Below are 22,470 nucleotides of genomic sequence, written 5' to 3'. Positions count from 1 at the left end.
AATTGAGTTAATTGGCAAACAAGTTTTGTCTATCAAGATAACATCTGAAAGTAAAATTAAAAATTATTGTTCAGTGTGAATTCTCATTCCTTCAAACCATATAAGAATATTATTTAACTTCAGAACTAATGTCAAGGCACAATATTTATTTCCAGGCAGCAGTCAAAATATTAGGTTGTCTTTTAAGTCTAGAAATTTATCTTATATTTGCCAGTACAATGTATTGATCCACTTGTAGAGCCATGCCCGGATCTCCTTTATTAATCAGGTACGCCACCCCTGGCTACCATGAGTGTTGGCTACTATAGTTCAGAGCTGTGCTCTTTACCCCAGAATGCCCTCAGATGACAAGAGGCAGCTTTCCCAGAAATGCCTTGTAAGTTACACTACCCCCACCTCCCAGCAGATTGCAGCCAATGAGTGACCAGTATGTGAGAATAAAAGACTAGCCCCCTTGCCTGGCGGTGGGAAAATTCTGTGCTACTGTTCATACTCCAGAGCTCCTTGTGGGCAGAGACTGAGGCTAGACCTCCTGAGAAACCACATTTCTGCTGAGCTTCTTCCTCTGCCCTTTCTGGCTTCCTTTACTTCCCTCTAAGATTCTCTTTCTTTAAATCACTTGTACAACATCTCAGGGTGTTTCTGGGGACGCTGAACTAAGACATATACTGTTATCCTAAAGCAAAACACACTAGCTCTTGAATACTCTTCTTCTTTTTTTTATTATTATTATACTTTAAGTTCTAGGGTACATGTGCATAACGTGCAGGTTTGTTACATATGTATACTTGTGCCATGTTGGTGTGCTGCACCCATCAACTCGTCAGCACCCATCAACTCATCATTTACATCAGGTATAACTCCCAGTGCAATCCCTCCCCCGTCCCCCCTCAACATTGATAGGCCCCGGTGTTTGATGTTCCCCTTCCCGAGTCCAAGTGATCTCATTGTTCAGTTCCCACGTATGAGTGAGAACATGCGGTGTTTGGTTTTCTGTTCTTGCGATAGTTTGCTGAGAATGATGGTTTCCAGCTGCATCCATGTCCCTACAAAGGACACAAACTCATCTTTTTTTATGGCTGCATAGTATTCCATGGTGTATATGTGCCACATTTTCTTAATCCAGTCTGTCACTGATTGACATTTGGGTTGATTCCAAGTCTTTGCTATTGTGAATAGTGCCGCAATAAACATATGTGTGCATGTGTCTTTATAGCAGCATGATTTATAATCCTTTAGGCATATACCCAGTAATGGGAGGGCCGGGTCAAATGGTATTTTTAGTTCTAGATCCTTGAGGAATCGCCATACTGTTTTCCACAATGGTTGACCTAGTTTACAATCCCACCAACAGTGTAAAAGTGTTCCTATTTCTCCACATCCTCTCCAGCACCTGTTGTTTCCTGACTTTTTAATGATTGCCATTCTAACTGGTGTAAGATGGTATCTCATTGTGGTTTTGATTTGCATTTCTCTGATGGCCAGTGATGATGAGCATTTTTTCATGTGTCTGTTGGCTGTATGAATGTCTTCTTTGGAAAAATGTCTGTTCATATCCTTTGCCCACTTTTTGATGGGGTTGTTTGTTTTCTTCTTGTAAATTTGTTTGAGTTCTTTGTAGGTTCTGGATATTAGCCCTTTGTCAGATGAGTAGATTGCAAAAATTTTCTCCCATTCTGTAGGTTGCCTGTTCACTCTGATGGTAGTTTCTTTTGCTGTGCAGAAGCTCTTTAGTTTAATTAGATCCCATTTGTCAATTTTGGCTTTTGTTGCTGTTGCTTTTGGTGTTTTAGACATGAAGTCCTTGCCCATGCCTATGTCCTGAATGGTATTACCTAGGTTTTCTTCCAGGGTTTTTATGGTATTAGGTCTAATATTTAAGTCTCTAATCCATCTTGAATTAATTTTTGTATAAGGAGTAAGGAAAGGATCCAGTTTCAGCTTTCTACTTATGGCTACCCAATTTTCCCAGCACCATTTATTCAATAGGGAATCCTTTCCCCATTTCTTGTTTTTCTCAGGTTTGTCAAAGATCAGATGGCTGTAGATGTGTGGTATTATTTCTGAGGGCTCTGTTCTGTTCCATTGGTCTATATCTCTGTTTTGGTACCAGTACCATGCTGTTTTGGTTACTGTAGCCTTGTAGTATAGTTTGAAGTCAGGTAGCATGATGCCTCCAGCTTTGTTCCTTTGACTTAGGATTGTCTTGGAGATGCGGGCTCTTTTTTGGTTCCATATGAACTTTAAAGCAGTTTTTTCCAATTCTGTGAAGAGACTCATTGGTAGCTTGATGGGGATGGCATTGAATCTATAAATTACCTTGGGCACTATGGCCATTTTCACGATATTGGTTCTTTCTATCCACGAGCATGGTATGTTCTTCCATTTGTTTGTGTCCTGTTTTATTTCACTGAGCAGTGGTTTGTAGTTCTCCTTGAAGAGGTCCTTTACATCCCTAGTAAGTTGGATTCCTAGGTATTTCATTCTCTTTGAAGCAATTGTGAATGGAAGTTCGTTCATGATTTGGCTTTCTGTTTGTCTTTTACTGGTGTATAAGAATGCTTGTGATTTTTGCACATTAATTTTGTATCCTGAGACTTTGCTAAAGTTTCTTATCATCTTAAGGAGATTTTGGGCTGAGACAATGGGGCTTTCTAAATATACAATCATGTCATCTGCAAACAGGGACAATTTGACTTCTTCTTTTCCTAACTGAATACCCTTTATTTCTTTCTCTTGCCTGATTGCCCTAGCCAGAACTTCTAACACTACGTTGAATAGGGGTGGTGAGAGAGGCCATCCTTGTCCTGTGCCAGTTTTCAAAGGGAATTTTTTCAGTTTTTGCCCATTCAGTATGATATTGGCTGTGGGTTTGTCATAAATAGCTCTTATTATTTTGAGATAGGTCCCATCAATACCGAATTTATTGAGCGTTTTTAGCATGAAGGGCTGTTGAATTTTGTCAAAAGCCTTTTCTGCATCTATTGAGATAATCATGTGGTTTTTGTCTTTGGTTCTGTTTATATGCTGGATTACGTTTATTGATTTGCGTATGTTGAAGCAGCCTTGCATCCCAGGGGTGAAGCCCACTTGATCATGGTGGAAAAGCTTTTTGATGTGCTGCTGGATCCGGTTTGCCAGTATTTTATTGAAGATTTTTGCATCAATGTTCATCAAGGATATTGGTCTAAAATTCTCTTTTTTTGTTGTGTCTCTGCCAGCCTTTGGTATCAGGATGATGTTGGCCTCATAAAATGAGTTAGGGAGGATTCCCTCTTTTTCTATTGATTGGAATCGTTTCAGAAGGAATGGTACCAGCTCCTCCTTGTACCTTGTACCTCTGGTAGAATTCAGCTGTGAATCCATCTGGTCCTGGACTTTTTTTGGTTGGTAGGCTATTAATTATTGCAATTTCAGAGCCTGTTTGGTCATTCAAGGATTCATTCTTCCTGGTTTAGTCTAAGAGTGTAAGTTCTTATCTTTTTTAGGTTTTCCAGTTTATTTGTGTTGTGTCTCTGCCAGGCTTTGGTATCAGGCGTCTATGATGTTGGCCAATCATAAAATGAGTTTTTTGCAGGGAGGATTCCCTCTTTTTCTATTGTTATTGGAATAGTTTTGCAGAAGTGAATGGTACCAGGTCTTTCCAGCTTTCTCCTATAAATTTCCCTCTATACCTCTGGTAGAATTCAGAACATCTGTGAATCCATCTGGTCCTGGACTTTTTTTTCTTAGTCCTGTTGGTAGGCTGAAAGACAGTTTGTTATTAATTATTGCCTCAATTTCAGAGCCTGATGGGTCTTGATACTTTATCCAATTTGCCAGTCTGTGTCTTTTAATTGGAGCATTTAGTCCATTTACATTTAAGTTAATATGGTTATATGTGAACTTGATCCTGCCATTATGATATTAACCGGTTACTTTGCTCGTTAGTTGATGCATTTTGTTGAGATGGGTCCCTAGCCTTGATGGTCTTTACACTTTGGAATGTTTTTTTACATTTAAGCAATGGCTGGTACCTGCGGTTGTTCCTTTCCATGTTTTTAGTGCTTCCTTCGGGGCTTCCTTCAGGGTCTCTTGTAAGGCAGGCCTGGTGGTGACAAAATCTCTAAACATTTGCTTGTCTGTAAAGGATTTTATTTCTCCTTCACTTATGAAACTTAGTTTGGCTGGATATGAAATTCTGGGTTGAAAATTCTTTTCTTTAAGAATGTTGAATATTGGCCCCCACTCTCTTCTGGCTTGTAGAGTTTCTGCTGAGAGATCTGCTGTTAGTTTGATGGGCTTTCCTTTGTGGTTAACCCGACCTTTCTCTCTGGTTGCCCTTAAGATTTTTTCCTTCATTTCAACTTTGGTGAATCTGGCAATTATGTGTCTTGGAGTTGCTCTTCTTGAGGAGTATCTTTGTGGCGTTCTCTGTATTTCCTGAATTTGAATGTTGGCCTGCCCTACTAGGTTGGGGAAGTTCTCCGGGTTGATATCCTGCAGAGTGTTTTCCAACTTGGTTCCATTTTCCCCCTCACTTTCAGGCACCCCAATCAGACGTAGATTTGGTCTTTTTACATAATCCCATACTTCTTGCAGGCTTTGTTCATTTCTTTTTCTTCTTTTTTCTTTAGATTTCTCTTCTCACTTCATTTCATTCATTTGATCCTCAATCGCTGATACTCTTTCTTCCAGTTGGTTGAATTGGTTACTGAAGCTTGTGCATTTGTCATGTATTTCTCGTGTCATGGTTTTCATCTCTGTCAGTTTGTTTATGGCCTTCTCTGCATTAATCATTCTAGTTATCAATTCTTCCACTCCTTTTTTCAAGATTTTTAGTTTCTTTGCGCTGGGTACGTAGTTCTTCCTTTAGCTCTGAGAAGTTTGATCGACTGAAGCCTTCTTCTCTCAACTCGTCAAAGTTATTCTCCATCCAGCTTTGATCTGTTGCTGGTGATGAGCTGCGTTCCTTTGCCGGGGGAGATGCGCTCTTATTTTTTGAATTTCCAGCTTTTCTGCCCTGCTTTTTCCCCATCCATGTGGTTTTATCTGCCTCTGGTCTTTGATGATGGTGACGTACTGATTGGGTTTTGGTGTAGGTGTCCTTCCTGTTTGTTAGTTTTCCTTCTAACAGTCAGGACCCTTAGCTGTAGGTCTGCTGGAGATTGCTTGAGGTCCACTCCAGACCCTGTTTGCCTGGGTATCAGCAGCAGAGGCTGCAGAAGATAGAATATTGCTGAACAGTGTGTGTACCCGTCTGATTCTTGCTTTGGAAGCTTCCTCTCAGGGGTGTACTCCACCGTGTGAGGTGTAGGGTGTCGGTCTGCCCCTAGTGGGGATGTCTCCCAGTTAGGCTACTCAGGGGTCAGGGACCCACTTGAGCAGGCAGTCTGTCCGTTCTCAGATCTCAACCTCCGTATTGGGAGATCCACTGCTCTCTTCAAAGCTGTCAGACAGAGTCGTTTGTGTCTGCAGAGGTTTCTGCTGCTTTGTTGTTGTTGTTGTTGTTGTTTAGCTGTACCCTGTCCCCAGAGGTGGAGTCTACAGAGACAGGCAGGCCTCCCTGAGCTGCTGTGAGCTCTACCCAGTTCGAGCTTCCCAGCGGCTTTGTTTACGTACTTAAGCCTCAGCAATGGCAGGTGCCCCTCCCCCAGCCTCACTGCTGCCTTGCCGTTAGATTGCAGACTGCTGTGCTAGCAATGAGGGAGGCTCCGTGGGCATGGGACCCTCCCGTCCAGGTGTGGGATATAATCTCCTGGTGTGCCCGTTTGCTAAGACCCTTGGTAAAGCGCAGTATTGGGGTGGGAGTTACCCGATTTTCCAGGTGTTGTGTGTCTCAGTTCCCCTGACTAGGAAAAGGGATTCCCTTCCCCCTTGAGCTTCCCAGGTGAGGCGATGCCTCGCCCTGCTTCAGCACTCACTGGTCGGGCTGCAGCAGCTGACCAGCACCGATTGTCCGGCACTCCCTAGTGAGATGAACCCAGTACCTCAGTTGAAAATGCAGAAATCACCGGTCTTCTGTGTCGCTCGCGCTGGGAAGCTGGACACTGGAACTTTTCCTATTCGGCCATCTTGCTCCGTCCCCCTGAATACTCTTGTTCTAACAGAAGGCTAATTGAATAATATTCCTACATTGGCTCTTATTTTCTTTGTAAAAAATTTATACTTTTGTTTTTACTTTGTAAAAGTAAAATTTGTAAATTTTTACTTTGTACAAAATAAATTTTAAAAATTATCCCTAAGTACAAAATAAATTTTAAAAATTATCCCTAAGTAAATTTATACCTGATGTAAATGACGAGTTGATGGGTGCAGCACACCAACATGGCACAAGTATACATATGTAACAAACCTTCACGTTATGCACATGTACCCTACAACTTAAAGTATAATAATAATAAATAAATAAAAAAAAAAAATTATCCCTAAGTAACTTTCTAACTGGTATATGCTTTAAATTACAAAAGATTTAAAGAGCATTGGATTTACCTCAGAAGTGTATCCTTCAGTATTTAAGTCAAGAAATGAGAGCTGTCCTCTGTTGGTGTGCCCACAGCCCAGCCAAATGCTTGCATTCCTGCTGTTGTGATGTGTAGCAACCATGCAGTCAACAATTACGTTTTTAGGTAATAAAATGTGTCTCGTCAGACAGACTAATTCAGCTGAATTCAAAATGTCAAAGACCTGAGAAAGTTCAAAGACAACAAAACAGTACTTATCAAGTTAACTCATTTCCCTTGAAAAATCAAACATAGACTTAAATGTTATAGCTCTGTCAAGCAAAACCGAAAACTGTTAAACTGGAACCCAACTAGCTCATCACGATTAGTGTCTAAACTACAGATACAATTACATGAAAAGGCAGATCTGTATTTTTAAACTGTACTTGATACTTTTTGGTATGTGTAGTATTTTTTTTTCACTTGAAAATCTCAAGGGTCAATTAAATAGGATTTTAGCAGAGTCAGGAGGTACTCTTCATGCAATTCTACATTGCAGAGCCATCGTAAGTGAGAGAAAAACCCTTGGGACAACAATTTAGTTGAGCTTCTAGTAGTTGAAAGGAACAGGAATTTCAGTCTTTGGTAACAAAATTTAGAAGTCACCTCTAGATTATGTTTTTATGTTTGTCCTTCAAACACTAATGATCTGGAAAGACAGTGTGAAGGCACTGTAAGAAAACAGAACCATAAGTCAGGAAACTGGGATTAGAGGTGTGACATGGCCACTTACCCACCACTCAGGAGACACCAAGAAAGCCCATTACTCTCTCTGTGCCTCATCCCATAAAAGTGATGAGTTTTCCTGTCTTGCCTAGTATATGTTATATTTTAAAGATAAAATAAGTATGTCTAAGCTTTTTAATATTGTCATATATATATATATATATATATACTTGTTATATATTCTGTTAAGTATAAGTGAAATACAGTTGAAAATGAAAAAAGAAAATAGTAAAACAACAAGTTATGAAAAATGTTTACTGTGGACATAAATATAAAAGTTCATGTGACTAACATTGGTGGTAACCTAAATTTAAAAACAAGTAAGCCATGTAGAAAAGAAAGCATGTAATGTTTGATAAAGTCAACATAGTTGTACTTGACTATTTTTGATCAGAAAATTTAAAGTTAAAACTTTTCCAATTAATTATAACACAAAATCAAGAGCTCCCAACCTAAAGATAATCCACATTTATTAAAATGTGTGTAAGTATAAAACATCACAAGAGTTCTCTTTCAGATAATATGGTGGATGAGGTTACTTGGGCAAATCTTCCAACTAAAAACAATTTAAAATGCTAAATGATTTTTTTTAAAAAAAATGTATTAAAAACATTGAAGATCTGACACCATAAGGCATTATCAGGCCAAAATCACAGTGAGAGACAGAAACCAGAGGGGTCAGTTGACCCTAAAGCCAGACTTGCCCTGAAGACATTTGTCTGCCAAGACAAAGTGAGACAAAATAAATGTATACTCTTGGATGCTTTGTGGGGCCCATGGGAAAGAAGTTAGAGTCTACGGCCTTCCCAAGATAAGACAGTCTTAGTAAAGGGACTGTACCCAAAAAGCTGGGACCCTAAGGGACTGCATATTCAGCATAAACAAGAAGCAGAAATCAACCTGTCCACATTTCCACCTTCACTGGTATATAAGGAAAGTTGCTTTGGGACTGTGCAGGGAAAGGGGGAGAGGGAGCAAAAGGTTGCTGAAAAATTGCTATTCACAAGCTTGTTGTCAGTACAATTCATAGACCAGATTTACATCAACTAGGCAGTTAAAAAACAAATCTCAAGCCATGAATTGCATTTGAGCAATTTGCAGCAAGAAAATCCAGCCAAAGATATGCAAGACCTATACGTAGCATTACAAAACTTTATTGAAAGACACTTGAGAAGACCTAAGTAAACAGAGAGAATTTATGCCATTCCAGAATAGGAAGACTTGGCCAGGTACAAGTGGCTCATGCCTATAATCCCGGCACTTTGGGAGGCCTAGGCTGGAGGATTGCTTGAGGCCAGGAGTTCAAGACCAGCCTAGGCAACATAGTGAGACTCATTCTCTACAAAAAAAAATTAAAGGAAAAGTTAACCAGGCCTGGTGGCACACAATTGGCTGATGGAGACTGAGGTGACAGGATAGCTTGAGCCCAGGAAGTCAAAGCTGCATTGAGCTGTGACCCTGCCACTGCACTCCAGCCTAGGTAACAGAGCGAGACCCTCTCTCTCAAAAAAAAAAAAAAAAAAGGATTCCAAAGACTTAATACCATAAGGATATCCTCTCCAGATTGTTTCCATATTAATCTAAGACCAATCCAAAGGACAATAGGGTTTTTCATAAGATTTGACAGCATGCATCTAAATTTTATGTAGAAAAGCTAAGCCTAAGACTGGTTAAAATATTCCTGGATGAGAAAAGTAAATAGGGAGAGAGCATTATAAAGCTACAGGAATTAAGACAGGTTAGTACTGGAGGAAAAATAAGCGAGTTGATCAGTGGAAGACAGTGTACATGTGGATATGTGCATTATCTTTAATAAATTACAAAAGGGACACATCAGATCAATGGGACAAAAGGGGAGAAACCATTTAGTAAATCAAGCTGAAAAAACTAGTTTTCCACATTAAAAAAAGGAGTTGGATACAGATAAAAATGTCAATTCCAATGGATTAAAAAATTGTCAAAACCAAACTTTTAAAACGCTTGAAGAAATCATAGGTAAATATTTTTGTGGCTCTAAAAGAAAGACGGACTCTACAACAGGACCGAACAGGAATAACTAGAAAAAGAAGGAAAAAGAAGAATTGTTAAATTTATATATATTAAAATTAAGAAATTATGTTCATTAGTGGGCACCCTACAGCAAATTTAAAAATCAAGCCACGAACTCGAAAAAGAAATTTGCAACATATAAAACCAACAAAGGATTAGTAGGTTATATATGAAAATTTTTTTCTCGTTTGATTTGTAGGCAAAAGAGTCAACAGAAAAATGGGCAAAATAATGGGCAGGCATTTCGAAGAAGAGGAGAGGAGACAGGCATATGGGAGCACATGGAGTTTTGGCAATGTCCTTTTTCTGTGCCTCGGATGGTGAAAATTATAGGAGGTTTGCCTTATAAGTATTTTTAATTCTGTCTGTGTGTGTTTATGTGTTTAAGTATATATATATATTTGAAGATTTTATATATATATGCATATATGCACATGATGTTCTGTACAAAATATTAACAAAATTTTATTATAAGAATACCTGGGCAGAAGTAGGCCTTTCTTGAGGATTTTCTTTCAAACACTTTGTAATTAATTTCTCAACCATAGGCCATGGGGCACAACCATATTCTTTAACTGGATCTAAAACATTAAAACACATCATGCTAGCATACTAAATAAGTAAGAACACTTATATTTCCCCTCAATGTTTATAAAAGGTCCAGATATTGCAAAGAAAAATATTATCTCCATAATCCTATATTTATGTAAATTTACTTATCACAAAATAAAAGCTAATTTTGTTAAATTGATCTCCACTAAGAGCTGTGGAAAAAGACGTTTTTTTATGGAATCAAAAGAGACCCAAATAACAATTTAATAAAATAATAGATTTTCATTCTCTACCTGCATTTCAAATAGACTTTGGAAACACTTTTACTCATATAATAATTAAGCTTCTACTTTTAATTTTAATACTCAAAGTAGGCAAGCATTTAATCCTTATGTCCTCACAGATGGTTTGTGCACATTTGTTTTTTATAAGATGTTGCTTATTCTTCCGGTTGATGCAGAATGCAGAACTGATTTTTTTTTTTTTTTTTTTTTTTTTTTTTTTTTTTTAAGATAGAGTCTCACTGTTGCTTAGGGTGGAGTGCAGTGGTGCGATCTTGGCTCACTGCAACCTCCACCTCCCAGGTTCAAGCTATTCTCATGCCTCAGCCTCCTTGGTAGCTGGGACTACAGGCACGTACCACCACGCCCAGCTAATTTTTGTATTTTTAGTAGAGACAGGGTTTCACCATGTTGGCCCGGCTGGTCTCCAGCTCCTGGCCTCAAGTGATGCGCCTGCCTGGGCCTCCCAAAGTGCTGGGATTACAGGTGTGAGCCACTGTACCCAGCAGAGACCTGAATATTTTCACTAGAAAACTAGTAAGATAAAGGAAATACCTAGATTATATCTAAGGTTTATCCAATTAATAATAAGTTGTGTTTTGCCACAATCTTGAAGTTACACTCAAAAAAGATAAAGTTCTATTTCCTGTACGTGGCACGTCGTGTACACTCAAAAGTATTTTTTAAATGAAAGGGAAAGCAGAAAATATGAGAAGAGCTAAACAAATTTAAAAGGGTATTTTGGGGTGAGAACCAAAGTAACGGCTAAGGAATGAATTACAAAGTCCTCTAATTTCTTGAAAGCCTGAGACAACCATTCCAAATGAGCTTTGATAACATTAAATATGCATTTACCGATTCTTACTAAAAATTATTATTATAGATCATTCAGTCTTCCATTCCTGCATGTAAATTATTTCACTCCAAGAAAATGAAAACATTCCAGGATAATGAGTACATAGTAATTATTTATGAAAATTAAAAATCACCAAATGTGGAGTTCTAACAGCAATTTCCTTTTCTGAGTATATTTCTAAATATAATACTAAATACACCAATATTAATTTAGAATTCTTTTAAAAAGCCTAAAATTGCTACCTTTTTCAGGTGATTTTTATTAATATGCCATAGGATTTAAGAATATTTATGCTTTAAACAAAAAATGATCATCTGTTTAAGGAATTAAGCATACAATTACAATTACATAAAAATAAGGCTGCTGATATTAAGAAAAAATAATCTTCATTGTAGAGGAAACAGAGCTTACCAGGTAATTTTCCTTGTATTGCTAATTCATCAAACTCATTTGGAAACTTCAAACCCTCTACTATTCTACCTCCAGTTGTCAAAATGTCATAGAGTAGCAAACCAAATGAATAAACATCAGCTTGTTGATTATAAATGACATTTCCTCTGGCAACTTCAGGTGCACGAAACCCTGAAAGCAAGCAGATAAAATAAATATGCCCAACATCAGGGCTCATACATCCAAGGAGGCATACACTTAGGCTCTATGCCAAACAAGAGAGTCAGGAAGAGACGTTCTAAACCAGGCTGTGTTATTTTTATAACCAGGTACTTTGATCAAGTCAATTAATTGTCCTGTCTCATAACATCTCACCCCCCGAGATTGACCTCAAAGGACAATAAAATCCTTTCAATCTTTATTATAAGTATCTTCAATCTTCAATAAAATTACCTTGAAGGATAATAAGGATAAACATTCAATGGTAAGTTATTAAGTAGTATTTCATAATTAAGAAATAAAGCTTACTAGGAAAACCTATATCATTTTTCTCATTCCTAATATTAACTATTTCCAGGACAGTGTTTTAAAAACAGGAGAGATGAGCAGAAAGATTTCTAAACTTCACTCCAACTCACTTTAACCTGACCAAAATTCTAACACTCTCATTATTTCCTGAACTTGTCACTTTGCTCCTTCTACCCAAAAAAAAAAAATAAAAATAAAAACAACAACTAAAACAAAAAATGCCTTCTCTGTTGGGTTCATGCCTGAAATTCTTTTAAGGGGAAATAAATCTTTTATTCCACAAGAGAGATAAATTACTTTTAAATTCTTCAGAAAAAAAGAGTGATTTCAACATTTGTGATAATAATAAAAATATAAACAACCTAAAGAAATCCAATCACAAAGGGAAATGGTTAAACAATTAAACAATGTATACCATGCAGTAACTTAAGGATCACTTTCTAAGATGATATGCTATGACATAAATTAAAAGAAAATGTAGGATAGAATCCTGGATAGACAGAGTGTTATCAAATATGTGGAAAAAATCAACTGAATTATTTTCTTAGCTGTGATAATGGTATTATGATCATGTAAGTAAACATCCTTATTCTTTTTTTTTTATTATTATTATACTTTAAGTTCTAGGGTACATGTGGATAATGTGCAGGTTTGTTACATATGTATACCTGTGCCATGTTGGCGTGCTGCACCCATCAACTCGTCAGCACCCATCAATTCGTCATTTACATCAGGTATAACTCTCAATGCTATCCCTCCCTCCTCCCCACTCCCCGTGATAGGCCCCGGTGTGTGATGTTCCCCTTCCCGAGTCCAAGTGATCTCATTGTTCAGTTCCCACCTATGAGTGAGAACATGCAGTGTTTGGTTTTCTGTTCTTGCGATAGTTTGCTGAGAATGATGGTTTCCAGCTGCATCCATGTCCCTACAAAGGACACAAACTCATCCCCTTTTATGGCTGCATAGTATTCCATGGTGTATGGGTATATACACAAAGGATTATAAATCATGCTGCTATAAAGACATATGCACACGTATGTTTATTGCGGCACTATTCACAATAGCAAAGACTTGGAATCAACCCAAATGTCCATCAGTGACAGACTGGATTAAACATCCTTATTCTAAAGAAATACACACACACTGTTCAGAGATTACATGGCATGATGTCTACAACTTAATTTCAGCGATTCATTCATATGCAAACAGAGCAAGAAAGAACAAGTAGGGCAAAAAGTAAATAATCAATGAATTTATGTGTAGGGTATATGAGTGTATACTGCACTATTCTTTCTTTTTTTTTTTTTTTTTTTTGAGATGGAGATCTCATTCTCTTGCCCAGGCTGGAGTGCAGTGGTGTGATCTCGGCTCTCTGCAACCTCCGCCTCCTGGTTTCAAGCGATTCACCTGCCTCAGCCTCCCGAGTAGCAGGGATTACAGGTGCCCACCACCATGCCCAGCTAATTTTTGTATTTTTAGTAGACACGGGGTTTCACCATGTTGGCCAGGCTGGTCTTGAACTCCCGACCTCAAGTGATCCACCCACCTCAGCCTCCCAAAGTGCTGGGATTACAGGCAGGAGCCACTGCACTTGGCCTGTACTGTTCTTTCAACTGTTCTGTAGGCTTAAACATTTTCAAAATAAAAAGTTGATGGGAATGTACATAATTAAAATCTAAGAAGAAAACATCCCAATATAATTATTATTTCATTTGCTAAAATTATCTGTACATTTTATCTTCCTTTTTATTTCGAAAATTTTTACAATGAACTTATATGATTGTAAGAGTAATTTAAATATGCAGCCAGAAAAATATAACAAAGTATGAATTCATAGCCTTCAAGGATTAAATGACTGAATTTGGAAACAGTTCTATTTGACAGAGAGACTACCAGCAAAAGATGGAGCTCAGCAGTCCTCACTATGCTAGAAAAGCATGAAGAGTTGGAAGGGTGGAGATATCGAATTTGAGCATGATAACTCCTACTACAATAACCGAGGATAACATTCCCCCACATACATGCATGTAAATAGATTGTATACATAGTAACATAGTAATATAATTACATATAATTATCATGTAAATTAGCATAATTTATATACTATATTAAGTTACAGATACAATGTTTCAGACATAAATATACATTTCCTTAGAATAAGGGTATTTTCCTATATAACCATAATATCATTCTCACAATCTAAGTTAAAGAATTACGTAATTAAGACAGCTCTAAAACATATCCCTAATAAAGTGCACCTGTGACATAATGTAAACGAATCACAATAGCTCCTAATTCATCTCTCTCTACTATTTTACAGATGCCTTATTGAATATTTCTTTTGATATGCACAAGAATCATCTGTGGTAGACAGATAAGGACTTTCTATTTTACAAATGACATAATCCTTTCAGAAATATATGTATTTTCCTAAGGCCACACAGATAATGAACAGCAAAGTCAAGAGTACTTAAAAATAATGAGCTACCCACACAGTCACTAGTTCATTAACAACCTTTATGCTTCCCTTCTTAGAATGTGAAAGAGATTTGGGAGGTTTATTTAAATCTTAATCAGTTATTTATTATTCATTGAGCACATTTATTAGGTATCTATTTTATTCAGGTACTATTCAAAAACTACTAAAATGTTCAGCATATTTTTTTCTTGATAAATGCACTGTTAGAATTTGGAATCACAGGCTCTTAAAGCAGGAAAAGACTCTAGGGGTCATTTCATCTAATTCTAAATTCTCATCCAGTGCACACCTCCTTTTAGAATAGATTTTACCCCTCTAGGCAACAATCTGAAGATCGTAGAGCTGTGCAGAAGGTTGGAATTTTTTTTCACAATGAGTCAGAGAACTCTGAGAAGATAACTGTGAAGATATGGAAATGAATATTTACTTCAATATGGAAATGCTTTTAAACTTCTCATCTTCCCCTTTTCAAAGTAAATATCTTCATTGGCACGATCTCTAGCATGAAAACATAGTATTATTTATAGATTCATCGAGTGCCTCAATTCTAATATAATATCCTTCTAAAAGCTTATTTAAATTCTCCCAGTGAATCTCTAGTGTTCTTGATTGCACTAACAATTTCCTGATGAACGTCATGCCACTATTAAGTGGTAGAGCCAGTTTGGTGCTTGGTAAATGTTCAATATATTGTTGCCAAATGAATGAATAAATGAATAAAAAATAAGTATAATTTCCCCTTGGAGAATTATCATAATGATTATAATGTTAAAATACTTGAGAAAATATGATTGTCTAAAAACTATTTTTAGAAATAATTTTTCAGAGAAGCTTGTATTTTAACAAATGCAATAAGTAAATAAATAAAGGATCCATAGATGAAGAATAAGAGAAATTTATGAATTAAGTCTGAGTATATATCACATTGTGTACTGAAACATATACTTTATTTTTTACTTTCAGAGAAGTATGAGTAGAGTATGTTCCATAATCTCCATCAGATATTCGTGTATGTCCAGCCAGTAACATTTTATTTACCCAAAGACTGTAGTATTTATGTGGGTGTGTTAAATAATATCACATTAGTTAAATGTTAAAGCCATCAGTCAGCATTCATCTCAGTCAAAAGTGCAATTGCCACAGGACCCAGAATTAACTGTCACTCCCAACCAGATATGATATAAATATATCCATTTGACTGAGTTAATGTTGAAACTCTCCAAGTTATTTAAAGGTGAAAATATCCATACCATAATTATTTTCAAAATATGGACAGACATGGCACCACGGCCCTTGTCAATAATTGCATTGTTTCTGTTTCTGCGTCCCCAGCTATCACAGTGCTGGACAGGAGCTCTGCTCTCAAGCTGCTTGGGTATGCATTTTGTCTTACAGTTTTGTCCTATAGGACCTTGTAAATGTTTTTGATACTCTCTAAACTTTAGTCTCTGCATCTATAGACTAGAAATAGTAATAGCACATATATCAGAGGGTCCTAAGGATTGAGATGCTCAACTCATGGACAGAGCTAAGCACAAGCCCAGCACATCGCTCATGCTCTGGAAGGTTCTGCTCCTATTACAGCTGTAATGGACCCACACTCATAATGCACACACTTCGGTAAGAGTTCGTATAAAACTGCACCCAAAAAGTTTAACAAATCCATCGTCTTTTGTTTCTCTAGAAGTTTCCATGTTAAAAGATGTAACATTAACAGGAAGATTCATGAAACAGAAAAGACAAGAAGATAACTGAAATTGTATGAGAGGGAACTGTTTTCTTCCCAAACAGAACTGCTTTGGGGAAGAAAAAGTTTGGTGACAGTAGTACTAGTAGCAGTATTAGTAGGAGTGAGAATTATTGTTATTTAAAATTGGAGGCAGAGTTTAGGGCTAAGATAATTAGAAGTGCTCTAACAATAATAGAGTAATGATAAAGGGAAAATCTAGGTTACAGCCAGAAAAAAAAAAAAAAAAAAAAAAAAGCTTCCAAAGTATTAAGAAGCCTGTGAGAAGAGTGGGCACAAAAGATTAGGCCCTGGGTTTCTGTCATGATCTGTCTCCATATTTATGTTACCACCATTCAATATTGGAGATTAAAAGGGATCAGGAGCAATTGTGTCGCTTGGTATGAAGAATCAGATGGGTATTACATTTTAGACAGGTATTGAGCAAAACCAGAAATCAGATACTGAAAATGAAAGGCCATGAGTCTGAACCAAGGTGAACTGAGTGGCTGCTAGCTGACCCAGACCACAGAGCAGAGAAGCAGAGCCCAAGTACAAGAACACAGCCCATAGAGACCCGAGAGTTCCACTGTCCAATTAAGTAGACAAGGCTTCAACAACAGATTTTCACCCCATGAACAGAAAGACTGGGTTGGGAGATGCAGAAAGAAGAAACTGAGTGGTCCAGTCCACCTTCATGTCCCATGACAAAAATGAGCAGATCTTCCAAAAGAAAATCATTGTCCTGTGCCCACTTTTTTCAGGTAGGAATATATGAGGTCTATGGAATTTCATCTTTTAAGATTGTTTTTCCAAACCTCTCATTGACAATATTTGCTATTCATGGCTCTGTTGTTTTGTTTTGACTTTTTTAATAGGGAAAATTAAATAAGCTTCTTCATGTTAGAGTCACATATGGTTTAGAAGAGACTATAGAATTTAAAGCCAAATATCTCTGGATCTGGTTCTCATTCAGACCGAATTCTTATCTCGGCCAATTACTGAGTGATATTCTGCAAGTTATATAATCTCCCTGAGCCTCAGTTTTCTCATTTGGCAAATGAGAAAATAGCAGCTAACTTTCAGCCCTGGCATGAGGATAAGAGATCTTGTTTCTAATATACCTGGCACTGGGCCTGACGCACAGCACGGTACTGAAAAAAATTATAATTAATTTCATTGAACTACACAAAGACACTCTCAGCCAGAACATACACTTTGAAGTGTTTATGAGAATACACAGTCTACTTCTAAAATGTACCTATGCAAAACAAAAGAGTATATATGTATTTGGAGCAAAAATAAAACCAGGCATTGGAATCTGGAGCCATTTGTTTATCTAAATACAAAAGTTGAGTGGGCAAGAATTGAACTGGAACCTTTTCCCTAGTGAGATATCCTCTAGCATATTTTCTTCTGTGTCAGGCATGGTGATTTAATTGAGTTGCAATCATCAAGATGACGTATAGCCACCTGTAATTTTACTTACAAATAACTAACTATATAAAGTTTCCCTAAAGATAGAGTGATCCCCCCCTCCAAACAAATGCCAACCCCTAAATGTTGTATTTCCTGCTCAAACTGATGTCTGAGACAACATGTCTGTACAGATCACTGGCCCCATAACTGCTTTTTAGGAATCTGAGCTTGAAATTCTGATGAATTTGAGTTGAAGAAGTGGAGTGGGAACTGAGAAAGGGAGGGAATATTCCATGGGGTAGTTAGTGATGTGCACAGAAACCCTTTGAAGGGTCAGGGCCGGCGCCCTGTACTCAAACATGTATATATTTCTGCAGCAAAATGTACGCATATTCACACTGGGCATGAGAAATAAAGACTGTAATAAGCATCAAGTCAGTTTGCTTAGGTTTTGACACCAAATTAGTTATTAAAAAAAAAAAAAACTTGGGGTTTTCAGAGTTATGAAAAAGAATTTGTGGATTTCAGAGTTATGAAAAAGAATCTGTGGACCTGAATTTGATTTGCCTCACAAGTGTCAACAGTACCTAGACTGAAGTTTTTGCTGTTACTTTTTACAACCTCTAGAGTATCTAAAGAATCTAAAAATCTAACTTATAAAAATATAACTTGATATCAAATGTTCTCTTCTTTTTTATTCAGTTTTTGCCCTGAAAAATTACATCAATTGTCTTTTTTCCTACAAAATACAATGATAAAAATCACAATGTAATGCTTGCAATTTTTCACACAGTAAACCTCTGTTCCCAATGTGATAGACTCTGGTTTCCTTTTGACTCTTCTGAACTCACATCTGAGGTCAGTGGTTATCCATCCTGAAGACAGAATTATGAGACAAACCTGATCACCTACCTGGTGTGCCCTCTGACGTTTTTATCCCCATTCTACAGCAGTACTGAGCAATGCCGTAGTCAGCAATCTTTGCAATGATGGCAGCATTGGGATACAGTGTGAAAAGCAGCACATTGTGGGGCTTCAAGTCTCGGTATATAATCATGGCTGAATGGAGGTATCTGCCAGAAAATGCACAGGAAATCTTATTCAAATGTGATTACATTATAATAATTTCTCTCCTAATTTCCTTAAATATACATGTCCATTATGCCAAGCATCAAAAATTCTGTGCTCACTTTGACCCTTAAAGTTAAGTGGTATTATAGAAGAAAATCAAAACATACAAGTCTAATATTACAAAGTAAAGTTACACTTTAAAAAACGGTCAAATCTGATAAGCGAATGATTTCAATTTTAAGACAAATCTATCTCAGGCAAAGACCGAATTTTTGGAGACTTTTCTTTAGTATATATGAACAATTACTTAAAGGCAATTCTGAATACCCTCAATGATCATGTGAATATTTTAGCTGTTTCAAATAAGTTAAATAAGAATTGATGGGATTTTGTTGTACTTGCCATTTATTTAATAGTTTTGATTTTCTTAAAACCATATAGAGGTTTAGCTCAGATTTAAAATTTTTCTCTATCCTATTTACCATTGATATTTATTTTTCTGACTAAAATGTTTCCCAATGTTTGGAAAATATTTTCTACTTTTTGGATGAAAACAAATGAAAATATAAGACTTTTGCTTGCTATTAGTCTCTTCTTCTGTTTGAGTATATAATTTACCATAAACCTAATCATGTTAGATATTAAGGTTAAAAAAGAGTATTTTGGGCTGAGTTAGAATGAATAAAACATTGTCTTGGAAAAGATGATAGGTAACATTAAATTCCATCCTTTTGGAGACTAACCCACGCAATCATGAGCAACTAGAGTTGAACATTTCAGGCAAAGAGTAAAAGCTAGTTAATATAAAAAAAACAACATAAAGTTTTCGTCTCAACCAGGTCTTATCCATTCTGGAAACATGGTCAGTGAGCTTACCGTGTCTCAGCTACTAATGCTATTATCACATTATATGTCTATAAAATTCTGATTTCCAACTCTGTCTTCTCTGCCCCATGATGTCAAATTGACTACAGCATTTCATGTGATGTCACAGCTATGTGACAACCTAGGTTGAAAATAATTTTTCACAAGACTTAATGGAGTTAAATTTAAATTCTTTGCTTATTCGTGACTGTTAGTTTTGGCTCACATTATATCAATTAATAGTTACTCCATTACCTAGTACCAATCGCTTCTGGAAGGATTAGAAGAGAACGGCAATGATACCCTGAACTTTGAATTGTATGATGGCCTGGAGAGTACATATTATTTAATTGCATCAACTAATACAGCAGAAGATTCTCTCTCTTCCAGGATGTAGTTGGGACATTTGACATTAGGCCCATTCATTTCAATATACCTATTTTGGGCTGAAAAAAATAAGATAAATACACTAATGAAGTTGACCTTCACAGTAAGTAATGGGCTTGAAAGAAAAATTTACTAAGGGCTTACTGAAAGGCCATTAGGTACTCTTGCCATGCTGAAGAGAAAAGCTGAGAGATTAAGAATAGAAAAACTAAAGCCAAGTCATACATCACTGAACAGTATCCAAATCCTTTATAAGACATGCCTCTCTAAGTATATTTATAGAACACAGACTCAGAATACTTTCCAAAGGCTAAAAAGGAATAGTTAAGCTTAATTTGAAATAATGTCAGTGGGAAAGAGATAATATCTTGGTTAGTTAAAATGTTCAATTATAGAATTTAATCTTAAGAAGTGCAGTTTTAATAGCTTTTAATAGACTAGCAAAATAGCTTTTGAAATAATAAGTAAAGATCTTTCCTTCCTGACAATAATTTAGTCATAATTTATGCATTGTGTAACCATGACTATTGTCAAATATTTTATTAAAACAAACTGGTTTATATTAAGTTAAACAGTCATTCTTTGTGATTATTTTAAGAGTTGCTAAGAAACTTCTTTCTTCATAGCTTAAAGTAAACTTTATCTCATTCTGAATAGAATTATTCCAAAAATAGAATGCATTCATTCATTTGACAAATATGTACTAGGTATCTATGAGGGCCAGTCATTTAGTATACAAAGCCATCTTTGTATATCTGCTCTCTTGAGGGTGTCACAATCCAGAAGGATTGTGCTCAAACAGTCCTCAAACAGGTGTTCAAACAAGGTTCCAGAAATATGTAACTACCACATGCTAGGGAAGCACAGAGGAAGAAAAACATTGAGGTAAAGACAGCAAAGTTGAGTCTCCCACTAGACTGTAAGCTTTCAACCTCAAGAACAATATAATATCTAGCTTTCTCTCTTTAGCACCTAAGACAATGTCTTGCACAGAGCGTGTGCAAGAAACACAAGTTGGAGAAGCTAACACTTCATGACACATTTGAGCTTCACAGTAGAGATGATATGTGAGGAAATTCTTAAGAAAAATTAGTTTTCTAGTAAGACAACTTGGTGGAAAGAGAGGAATAACAAATACAATGACGGAGAGACATGAGCATAACTGAAAATTCAAGACTGTCATCATGGCTAGAATGCAGTGTGGGCAGTAGGGTGGCAGGGGCTGTAAAGGGAAGCAAGAGGCATACAGAAAGAGCTTTGATGCTATGCCAAGAGTTTGGATGCACTTTGCAGATAATTGAGAACTGCCACGGAATTGCAAGCATAAATTGATTTTTATTTTAGAAAAGAAATTCTGATAATTCCCTGGACATGCTGAACCAAGGCAGCAGTAAGCAGCATAAAAGTAAATGAATTGAATAAAAAGATAATGTAAAATAGAGTCAAGGACCTGGTGGACAAATGCATAGTTGCTTTTTGGGAATGGTGTTTGGCCTGGATGGGGCAACAAGTATCCTGGCCTGGCAAGTGTGGGATATAGCAGAAATAATAGATTTATAGTGGGTGATGTACCAAGGCAGTACATTCCATTTTGAAGATACTGAAACACAGAAACATATAGAAAATGCAGGTGATTATATTTTCATAAGTTTTATAGAATTATGATAAAGCGTTCAAAGGAAGTGGATTGGATTGGAGAGGTAAGCTAACAGGTAAAAGCAAGATGGAGGGAGAGCATGTAACGTGAAGAAAGTTCTTGTATGTCACTCTAAACAGCTCCAGCGTTCAAGGGACTCCAAAGGAGCATGATTTTATTTTCTGTGCTAAAACATACTTGGGAAAATAAACCTTAATGCTGAGTTTTAAAAATTACTTAGTGCTGGTAGAAGATTGATAGATACTGAAATCTACTAGCCTTTTGTGATACAAAATCCAGAAATCTTTTCTGGCATTAAGCTAAGAACAAATTAGGCAAATTATTTTAAATATGCTGACATTTCATTTACTTCATCAGAAACTGCTGGATTTGTTGTTTAAAGTAAGGTTTCACAGAACTAGAATAAGTCATTTTAGAGACAAGGTGTTTCGAACAGTGTTAAGCAAAAAAAAAAAAAATAGCAATTCTTCACTTTATAAATAAACACTTTGCGGATTTGTGGAAGAATTAGGGAAAAACTGAACCTAGAGTTAGTTAAATGAAGGAAAGAGGGCATTGAAATACAGGAGACTAAGCTGCACTTTACCTACATTAATTTAACCCAAGGTTCCCCCTGGTGTTCAAAAGCAGAAATATCAACTCAAATGCAAATCCCTGCACCCTGTTTCATTTCATAATCTGGACAGTTTTCAGTAGTTTCTGGACCCTTTCAGGAAGGGACATTTCTGGATACTACCTAAAAGGCATATTCATAGCATTTCAGAAGAGAAGGAAAGTTACATACACTGCTTTGCTACTATGCACCAGGCACTGTTTTCCTTCTTTCCTCCTTTCTCCCTCTTCCCCTACTGTCAACACAGTAATTCTGAAGGCTTACTATTTTAGGAGCTAGAGATACAATGGTGAATAGGATGAAAAGTCCCTCCTTTAATGGTACTTAGATTCTGATGGCAAGACAGACAATAAATAAATTTTTAAAAAATGAAAACCTAAAAAATCCTAG

At 36.7% G+C, this 22,470-nt stretch overlaps 1 protein-coding gene across 2 annotated transcripts in view; it reads right to left on the bottom strand.

Moving 5' to 3' along the window:
• Nucleotides 1–22,470, bottom strand: part of LRRK2 (leucine rich repeat kinase 2) — a 145,809-nt gene that overhangs the window by 15,225 nt on the left and 108,114 nt on the right. For both annotated transcript variants that reach the window (XM_050750114.1, XM_050750115.1), the window contains exons 41-44: nucleotides 18,401–18,561; nucleotides 11,358–11,528; nucleotides 9,738–9,838; nucleotides 6,472–6,666 (exon numbers count right to left, since the gene is read on the bottom strand). In XM_050750114.1, the coding sequence (XP_050606071.1) occupies nucleotides 6,472–6,666; nucleotides 9,738–9,838; nucleotides 11,358–11,528; nucleotides 18,401–18,561 (628 nt within the window). The remainder of the gene's footprint in view (nucleotides 1–6,471; nucleotides 6,667–9,737; nucleotides 9,839–11,357; nucleotides 11,529–18,400; nucleotides 18,562–22,470) is intronic.

Source organism: Macaca thibetana, chromosome 11 (assembly GCF_024542745.1).
Source record: "Macaca thibetana thibetana isolate TM-01 chromosome 11, ASM2454274v1, whole genome shotgun sequence".
In the NCBI taxonomy this organism is placed as follows: Eukaryota; Metazoa; Chordata; class Mammalia; order Primates; family Cercopithecidae; genus Macaca; species Macaca thibetana.
The sequence above is the reverse complement of the archived record's forward strand: the minus strand, read 5'-3'. Positions and strand labels throughout refer to the sequence as shown.